This window comes from Takifugu flavidus, chromosome 4, assembly GCF_003711565.1.
Source record: "Takifugu flavidus isolate HTHZ2018 chromosome 4, ASM371156v2, whole genome shotgun sequence".
Taxonomy (NCBI): Eukaryota; Metazoa; Chordata; class Actinopteri; order Tetraodontiformes; family Tetraodontidae; genus Takifugu; species Takifugu flavidus.
This window is the reverse complement of record NC_079523.1, coordinates 10,453,508-10,462,678: the sequence shown is the minus strand read 5'-3', so window position 1 is coordinate 10,462,678 and position 9,171 is coordinate 10,453,508. Positions and strand designations below refer to the sequence as shown.

The 9,171-nt window shown below is 49.0% G+C and overlaps 2 protein-coding genes across 2 annotated transcripts; one reads left to right on the top strand and one right to left on the bottom strand.

The window, feature by feature from the left end:
• The first annotated feature begins 126 nt into the window (after positions 1–126).
• LOC130523919 (retinol dehydrogenase 10-like) lies at positions 127–2,400 on the top strand. The gene is made up of 5 exons (XM_057029545.1): positions 127–986; positions 1,557–1,655; positions 1,718–1,863; positions 1,933–2,064; positions 2,131–2,400. The coding sequence occupies exons 1-5, from the start codon at positions 537–539 to the stop codon at positions 2,249–2,251; spliced, it is 948 nt and encodes a 315-aa protein (XP_056885525.1). The 5' UTR covers positions 127–536; the 3' UTR covers positions 2,252–2,400.
• Positions 2,401–9,116, bottom strand: cse1l (CSE1 chromosome segregation 1-like (yeast)). Its single transcript, XM_057029542.1, has 25 exons — positions 8,976–9,116; positions 8,185–8,277; positions 7,955–8,097; positions 7,293–7,394; positions 7,072–7,217; positions 6,908–6,998; positions 6,719–6,826; positions 6,516–6,608; positions 6,266–6,433; positions 6,059–6,188; positions 5,922–5,987; positions 5,624–5,826; positions 5,452–5,536; positions 5,312–5,373; positions 5,086–5,222; positions 4,855–4,958; positions 4,682–4,779; positions 4,450–4,600; positions 4,158–4,366; positions 3,989–4,086; positions 3,825–3,910; positions 3,668–3,749; positions 3,294–3,440; positions 2,960–3,191; positions 2,401–2,879 (listed from the first exon to the last, which is right to left on the bottom strand). Exons 2-25 carry the CDS (start codon positions 8,267–8,269, stop codon positions 2,790–2,792), a joined length of 2,916 nt encoding a protein of 971 aa, XP_056885522.1. The 5' UTR covers positions 8,270–8,277; positions 8,976–9,116; the 3' UTR covers positions 2,401–2,789.
• Between the last annotated feature and the right edge of the window lie 55 nt (positions 9,117–9,171).

Genomic DNA, 9,171 nt, shown 5'->3' with positions numbered 1-9,171 from the left:
TAAACCTTTATATATATATAAACAGCATATTACTGTATTTTTCAGGATGAACAAAAAAAACTCATAGGACTTTAATGTTCAGCACTGCCTGAATTGAAACTATTTATTTAAAACACACAAGAGTGAAAATGAATCTAAAATCTAAAATGAATCTCATGTTTTGGATTTCATGCACAAATGGGCATATTTAACGCTCTTCATGCTCCCAGTTCATCCATTAGATCCAGGTTGTTGTTGTTTTTACGCAAAATCAAAGCTTTATTTTCCCTTATGGTGCGTGCCTGTATTTGGCTGAATCGGCGATGATAACCTGGATAAATTAAATCTACGACAATAAATCAATATTTATAGCGGAGGCGTAATAGCAGTGCTGGTTCTGGTTCCGAGGCTTCATGTGCGCGGCGCCTGGCGGGTCCCAGGGAGCCTTCCCATTGGCGGCCGCCATCAGTCGCTGCCCTAATCCGACACAGGTTATATAAAATGTCCCTCCAGTAGTCCCGAGCGTCCCGGACAGTCGTGACAGGAGCCGAACCATCATGATCGTCATCGTGGACCTGCTGCTGATGCTCATCAACCTGACCTGCTCCATCCTGAACGCCGTCGTCCAGACTTTCCTCCGGCCGCGGCTAAAGAGCATCGACGGGGAGCTGTGCCTCATCACCGGGGCCGGGGGCGCCCTGGGACGCCTGTTCGCGCTGGAGTTCGCCAAAGAGGGGGCGCGCCTGGTGCTGTGGGACTGCAACGGGCCGGCCAACGAGCACACGGCCGAGCTGGCGCGGGGGCTCGGAGCTCAGGTGCACACGCACACGGTGGACGTGTCCGAGCGCCGGAGCATCTACGAGACGGCGGACAGGGTGAGAGCGGAGGTCGGGGAGGTCACCATCCTGGTCAACAACGCCGGAGTGGTGGCGGGCCGCAGGCTGCTGGACTGTCCCGACGAGCTTCTGGAGAGGACACTGCTGGTCAACTGCCACGCGCTGTTCTGGGTGAGACTTGTTTGAATTGAAAGCACAACTGAAAGTTTTGCTTGTCGATGCGCCAGGGCGACATCTGAGGTGCGTTACATAACGCGCGCTCGCTCGCTCGGCTGCGCGTCCACCGGCTTTTTTCGTGCGCACTGAAGTGTGAGAGGCTTGTGCGCGGTCCCGTGACGGTTCAGTCCGGCTCAGCTATCACCTGAAGTCCCCAGCTCGTGCCAGAGACAGCCGGGATGGACAGCAGGGGTCCCTGAATTGGACTCGCTGAAAATGAGACATTTTTAATTTGTTTAAAATTGAACTGGTGAGATTAAACCTGCGCACTCAGTGTCCGCCTTTTCTCACCCAAATTGCAGTAAATTAAATATTAATTTCTACGGCCCAGTACAGATCACGTGACTGGAAAAATGCGCACAATAAAATCACATCCTGCAGTTGTGATTTAAGGTTATTACACTGTTATAGGAATGTGTTTACAAACTGGTCACAGCTATGCCTTAATATAATCTCCCTCTGCTTTTCCTACCCCCCCCCCCACACACACACACACACACACACACACACACACACACACACCAGATGACAAAGGCATTCCTTCCTCACATGAAGGCAAAGAACCACGGTCACATCGTGACGGTCGCCAGCGCTCTGGGGCTCTTCAGTACCGCCTGTGTAGAGGTAGGATGCACCATCCGGACTCCACCAGAGCTCATTCCAACCTGGCAACCTTCCTCCCCCAGGATTACTGCGCCAGTAAATTTGGAGCCGTCGGGTTCCACGAGTCGCTGACGCACGAGCTGCTGGCGGAGGGCGCGGATGGCGTCAAAACCACCCTGGTGTGCCCATACATCGTGGACACGGGCATGTTCGCGGGCTGCGAAATCAGGTGATGCCTTGTTTACTTTTACCGTCCTGCTGGGACGCTGGAAAATCCTCCCTCTAACTGGTGCCGCAGGAAGGAGCTGCGGAGCCTGATCCCCCCTCTGGAGCCGCTCTACACCGTCCAGCAGTCCATGAAAGCCATCCTGGCCGAGCAGCAAATGATCTGCATCCCTCGGCTCATGTACATCCCCGTCCTCACACGAGCGTGAGTACAGACGGCCGGCGGGGAAACGTCGACGCCCCCGCGTTTACTCGTCTCCCTGTTTTCCAGGTTGCTGCCCTGGGAGGCAAACGTGGCGACATATCGCTTCATGGGAGGAGACAAGTGCATGCTACCCTTCATCAAGAACGTGGAACTGAAGACCTCCAGCAGCCACATCAAGTCCTCCTAACACCTCGCGTCCCTTCTGCACTCACGTCTGGACACCGGAGGCTCCTAGCGTCCATTTACTCTGTGATGTCATTTAAAAGACGAATTATCCGATTAAAAGGCTGGAATAGAAGAATGTGGATGTCAGAATCAATATAAGATGCAACCAGATCTATACAAGTGCCCCTTTTTTATTCACATTATCAAACAGTGGAGGAACAATGACGACACATGAATCCACAGGAAACATGCAACAGAAAGCTTTCAAGACCTTTGAGCCACACCAATGAGGGCTGGAGGGGGGGGGGTCAAAACAATATGCAAAGGGTTAGTCTGATACTGATACTGAGTCATTTACATCCACAGTTACATCTTTTGAGTTTGCTAGTTGGTCATGTCATTAAAAAACCCTTAAAACGTGTTTTCTTTTATCCAAGCGTGCTCTGGTAAACCCATCCAAAACAAGGCTGTCGTCAAACCAAACGTGGTATGCTCCGGCTGAACTGAAGGAGGCCTCACGCGAGAGCCGAGCTCCTTTCTTCGGTTTTGCTCCAACGCCCTCAGACTAACTGCACGTTGGCAACCTGGAAGTAGCCCTGCAGGAACTGAAGGCCCTCGGCGTTCAGACTGGTGCTCAGCATGGAGGGAACCTGCGAGGGAGGGGTTCGACTGTGATGTGGCGGCACCAGGAAAACATGAAGCTATAATCCTCGCTTCCGTTTTGACTTACCCTTCCAGGACAGGCAGTGGAGAGCTTGTGCAGCGACTGGGCCAGCAGGATCTTCGGATTGCCGACCGCTTCTCCGATGGGGTCGTGCTCTTTCTTTCCAGCGAACGCGAGCTGTGAGAACGCCGTCTGATAACCGGGCGTGTCTTCGATGTCGATGAAGTGCTCGTCGTCCGGGACGCTGTCGTCTTCCGGCAACTCGAACAGACCAATGAGAGCCTGGAGCAGAGGAGCCCTGGAGACACGGACCAAGTACTGGTGTTACACATCTGCACAAGGTTCACATTAGTGTCAACCAGCACCGGCCATCAGGTGATCAACCTGACGGCGTGCTCACCAGAGTTTGGTGTACTCCGTGTCCATCATGGCCGGACACTCCGTCAGGACCTTTGTTATGCCGACCGCGCAGATTTTCTTCTCGATTGTTCCAGAAACCTTCTGGATTTCTGGGATGATTATTTTTTCCAACACCATGCCGAACATCCTGTGAGAGGGCGAGCGAAGGTTGGAATAAATCCGGGGGAAAGAAGCAGCCATTTAAACTCTTAAAGTGAGGAACTATGGATGCTAGTGTGTACAAGGTTAGCGCTTTTTAAAATAACCAAAGTAGATGAAATTAAAGCCGTCTTCTGACTCAACATAAGCTACTCTCGTGTCAGACCAATGAATCATCCTCTTCGTCCTCCACATTTGACTAGATAATGAGCTTACTTTGGCTGGATGTCGTCAAAGATCTCCTGTAGTGCTATGGCGCCGTACTTGACACAATACAAGTTGACAAACACCAAAAAACCTGTGAGAGAGGTAACCGGAGGGATGATGACGGCTGAACTTTGTGGAATGGCAAAATAGTTAAAGTTCTACTGACTCTTGATGAACTTGGTCGTTTTGGAGCTCTGGAGTCTCTGGAAGAGCAGGATGAAGATCTGTTTCCTGTACTGAATGATGGGCTCCCTGACGAGACCAAAACAGTGCGTCGGTCACACCTTTCACACCAGATCTTTACACAGGGAAAAGCAGCGCTGGACTTACGGGGGCATGTACTCGATGATGCTGTTGATAAGGTAAAAGCCTTGGTGGTCGTTCGCCTTGGAGGCGATAAGCTTTTGAAAGACTCCGAGCAAACCAGGCTGAGAGGGAAGAGCAAGCATTTAAATACTGGGAAAGGCAAAAAAACAACAGTAAACCAGTTCTTGCTTACTATTTTATCCGCAGCAGAGCTTGAAATAGAGGAAGCCCCCTTCTCCAGGAAAGCCTGGAGCAGCCGCACCAGAGGGGGGATGTTTCCTGTCCTTTCCCACAGGACAGGCTGGAGCAAGTGGGGGAATAAAGCCATGTAGGAAGCGGGAATAGAGTCGGAGTGGATCTCTAGGAGGAGTGACATCACCTGGAACACGTATGGAAGAAACTCTGCCAAAGAAGGAAAAAAACATCAGAAACTGGTTGCACTCCTGTGACCCACCAAGAGGTTCTGCCTCCCAGCGGAGACGCACCTTGGACATCGTTCTGGAGGATCTCCGTAAATACGGGGAAGAGGGCGTCCTCGAAGCTGCCGACAGTGGCGGGGTTGGCCTTGCAGGTGATGCGGATCGACAGGCAGAGGGACTCAAACAGGTAGTGGTTAAAGTGAGGCTTGCTGGGATTCTGAAAACCACATTTCAGGGTTACAACATTCCACTTCTGCCGGACAAACCTCTCCACACAACACAGTCAGGTGTGTTTTACCTTGCTGACTAAGAGGAGCTTATGAGTGAGCTGCCCGATCAGCGTGGGGATGTAGGGAACAATAGAGTCTTGTAGCAGGGAGAAGCTCCGCATGATGGCTGCAGACAGGAGGAGAGGCAGGGAGCAGAGTTAAAACCAGAACCTTAAACACAACAGAAGAAAGAGGAGCTCACCTTTCATGATGTATTCGTTTTCTGCTGAACCAGGAAGAGCTAGCGCCTTGAACAGGTTGGTGAGCAGCTGCTCTGTAAAAGGAGCCATCTCTGCAGGACTGATCCTGAAACACAAGACTGGATCAAGCCCTTTATCATGTCACAAAACAACATTCTAAAGCATCCAAAAAAAACCACTGAGGACTCCGTTTTGCAGAGCACCCGCGTGGAGCAGCTTTTGAGTTTCCTCACAGTGTGGTGTTGCTGGGGCCTCTCATGGTGAAGAGCCTCTCCAGAGCATGAGCAGCGTACGTGTGCTCCACGGTGCTCTCTGCCTGCAGATGGTTGATGAGCAGAGGAACCGCCTGCAGCAGATGCTCCTTAGGAAGCTGAGGGGGGGAGGACAGAGAAAAAAGCCTCCTTAACACATCTGTTGTCCAAAAAGCCGGCAAGCTCGGGGGGGGGGGGAGACTCGCACCTGGCTTCTGAAGATCATGACGTACTTGATGGCGTCCGCTTTAAGAACCGGGAACTCGTTAACTGCAACGACACGGAGCGTTCCCGTTAACCTCCTGGTGATGGACACCGTCAAACACAGGTGGTTTTCTAGATTCTTACCGTTGGGGGATTTCAAGTCTGTGAGAATGTGGTTCACAAAGAATTCATTGAGATTCACCAGCTGGTTGGCTTGTGTTATTCCATGCTGTTGGGGGGGGGGGGAGAAGAAGCCAAATTAAATAAGAGCGTTCTCCCAGATGCAGCTTTGGTTCAATCACTCAGTCGTTAATACCTTCTGAGTCTGTCCTTTGGACGCCAGGGACGTCACCAAATAGATGGCAGCGTCCTTGTGTTTCCAGTTTTGCCCGGGGTTCTTGGCGTATTCCGTCAGCATCGAGTTGACGTACCCGGAAAAGATGGCGGTAACGGGCTCTTCGAAAAACTTACACAGGCCCCTCACCAGGTCGCACGCCGCCCTTCGGCGGGTGTCGATGTCTGCGGAAGGACGGGGGAGGGGAAAAGGTGATCGACGTCGGAAAACAGGGGAAGGCCGTTAACCGCCCGACTGACAGCGGGAACGAAATCTTTACCAGATCCCTCCAGGTCCCTGCGGATGTATTCCTCCGAGTTATCCTCAAAGGCCTCCTCGTCTGCGCCTGCACAAACACTCAGTCAGCACCACAGAAGAAACAAACACCTCTGTTGCCAAGGTGACCGTCTCACTCACTTCTGAACTCCATGTTGGGAACAATGACCTTCTCGCAGATGCTGGTGAGCGTGTTCTGGTCCTCAAACAGCTGCTTGTAGTGGGTCCTCTCGCAGACCGATGCCAGGAACTGGATGGCATTGCTGACCAACTAAAGCAAACAAACAAGTGGATTTTAAACACAGGTGAACGGCACAAGCACGCGCCAGTAAAGGGTCAGTTTCTCACCAAGTCATACTTGACTTCTTGGCCGGTAGAAACCAAAAGGCTCCAGATTGCGGTGACAAAACTGGGCAGATACGGCTGGAATTCTTCGTCGTACTTCTGCGCGTAGAGAGCAGCGTTGTCACATATTTGAGACTTGAGCAGCTCCAGCAGACCCGCTTCTTCTTCATCCTAACGAGAGACGAACACAGAAATTAGAGTCATTGTAAAAGGGGTTGAAGATCACTAATGTAAAGTAAATTTGAGGACTTGCATCGGTTTGTAAAAGTTTGTTATCCAACGTCAGCAGGGCGTGGAAATTGGTCATCCAGGTCTCCATGTTGTCCTCAAAAAACTCCGGGAGATCCTGTTGAAGACGTTTTTAATATCACCGAGTTCATAGCAGGACGTTTATGTTCATTTATGTTCAAGGTCCATGTGTTATTACAAAATAAGGCCTTAAAAAACAGTGTTTACCTGGAAGTTTAGACTGTAAAAGAGCTTACAGATGAGGATGAGGGAGGAGAAGAGGACCTTCAAAGCATTTACATCTGTAGCGTGAGTCTGACACAGGTCAATAGTGGCCTGCAGCACAGAAGGAAACATCCAAGACTTTCAGACCTGTCAGAGGTTCTGAGGACGTGTGGTGAATGTGTCATTACAGACCTTGAACAATTCTGTCAGAGGTGGAGCAAACGTGTCCAGAACCAGTTTGATCTCAGTCCAAAGCTCGTTTGACTTGAACTCATGACGATACCTTTTTGAAAACAGTAGCAATTAATTAGGCACCATGGAACCCAATTAACACGAGGCAGAAAGCTGAGCTCTACCTCTTGAAGAGGGAGTGGGCGGTCCTAAGCACTCCGTTGATGATGTGGAAATCTCCACTCCTAAAGCGCGTCACCATTTCAGTCAAGAGGTCAGGCCATTTCTGAGGGAAGTCCTCCCTTCCTATGATACTGATGGCATCGCTCAACTGTAGACGCACACACCATAGACAGAGGTTGGTCACATGATCATGCAGACACACATGGGAAAGATGAGGCTGTACCTGTTTCTGGATCTGCTCTGGACTGGTGAGCATTAAATTTATTATATTTGCTTTGATAGCTGTTCGGTCGGGATCGGACACCTTATTGGGCTCATCTTCAACCTTTTGGAAAACAAAAAAAACGGAGTATAAACAGTGCAAGTCCAAGGAACAATACAACAGTATAGTATTATATGATCATTACCAATATCTATAACAACACAAAGCAGGATAGTGTGTACTGATGTGTCGATTCACTTTCTTTTTTACTGCCAATCCAATCCCAAGACCTGAATTTGGATATATGCTAATACTGAGTATGTATGTATGTATGGATGGATGGGTGCATGTCCCAAAAGGCAGTTTGAGGTTCCTCAAATGTTTGATTACGTTAATGGTATCTTATCTTATCTCTTTCAGGTATACATTATATGGAAAATTTCACTAGCTGCAGAACTGTGCAAAACTGAGGAACGCTGTCTCCGCTCTCCCCTGTCTAAAGGCACACATTCCAGCAGACAGCAGTAAAACCAATGGATCACAACCAGTGGATCACAAATTTCTACAGGTTGGATCGGAAATTTTCTATGAATTATGTTGTATTGGAACCCGATACCAGATCGGATTAGCCCCTTACTGATTTCAGTTTCTGACCAGTGGCCCTGTTACATAGAGAAACTCACAATTCGCCAGTTTCTTTTGATGTAATTCTTGAACGTGACAGCAGCGCAGACACGAATGACGTTGTCCTGGGACTTTTCCAGCAAGGTGAGCAGTAATAAGGGGTAGTTTTGGTTGCCCTCCACAGACTCTAGAAACTTTTCCGCTAAAGCATAACAGGATAGAATAGGTCAGGTCAATAATAGCAATAACAAAATCCACAACCTGACAGTGAATCATTCCATTTTATTACCTGGACGTCTGACTGCAGGGTCTGGGTCCAGGGTCTTTCTGAGGAACTCGGTGAGGGTTTGGAGGTTGCTATCATTCAGCTCCATTCTTGTAACTAAAGGTGGACAACCAGAGACTTAAAAGAGTCTGTACATAGCAGAAATTAGCTCAAGTGGATGAAATTCATTGGTAGACGAGGACGAAATTCACGTGTTAATTCTACCAGGTATCTCTAACTTCTCTGAACCTTAAAATTCCTGAATCAAATGTTATTTAAAAACGTTACAGTGACAATCAGTTCACGCAAACAATGGCACTTTATTTTTATTTTTTTGCTTGCTTCTACCTATCCATGCATCAATCTGTCACCAACGTTAGCTTTGCTAGCAGCTAGCTTAGCTGGACTGAATGAACAGTAATATCTCACTTTATCTGATTTCCATGCTAACTGTGTAAAGATGCACATGGAATTCAAACACATAGAGGTTTGAACAGTAACAAAACTAACATCTACCTAAAACACGTTGCCCATTCCCATTTTATAAAACACCTAAATGAGCCACAACATCATTAATAGCGGCATGGGAAACAGAAGTTGAACTCCAGTGCATAGACAGATCCTGGAGCCGGTCCTTTTCGACTCAGCTTGCTAACGGTAGCACTAGCCTGCTAATGTTTGAGCTAAGTGTATAGTTAGCCTATTTTAGAACAACAGCCATTCACAAAGGTGATGGCCGAACTACAAGGCTTCTTACAAGGCCGAGCTATTTTTATTACGACCCGCGCAGCCTCTACACAACACTGACATCTTACCCTTCCAGTGAATTCGAGTCAGGCTGGAATGAGCCTCGCCAGCTTTCAAATCGTCTGGGGCGAAAGTAACTGCGCGGTCCCTGCATTGCGCATGCGCAGACGTCACTCTCAAACCACGCCCCTCCCAACTTTACGCACGTTGAGATGGAAACAAAATGTCAACAGTATTCTCAAAACCATATATATATAGATGATC

Bases quoted from the DNA above. Each gene is read 5' to 3' on its own strand.
- LOC130523919 (XM_057029545.1), top strand. From the start codon at position 537: ATGATCGTCATCGTGGACCTGCTGCTGATGCTCATCAACCTGACCTGC. The intron at 987-1,556 runs GTGAGACTTGTT...CACACACACCAG, and splicing joins ACTGCCACGCGCTGTTCTGG to ATGACAAAGGCATTCCTTCC. The intron at 2,065-2,130 runs GTGAGTACAGAC...CCTGTTTTCCAG, and splicing joins ATCCCCGTCCTCACACGAGC to GTTGCTGCCCTGGGAGGCAA.
- cse1l (XM_057029542.1), bottom strand. From the start codon at position 8,269: ATGGAGCTGAATGATAGCAACCTCCAAACCCTCACCGAGTTCCTCAGA. The intron at 3,441-3,667 runs GTAAGCTCATTA...GCCCTCTCACAG, and splicing joins TTTGACGACATCCAGCCAAA to GATGTTCGGCATGGTGTTGG. The intron at 3,192-3,293 runs GTGAGCACGCCG...CCGTGTCTCCAG, and splicing joins ACGGAGTACACCAAACTCTG to GGCTCCTCTGCTCCAGGCTC.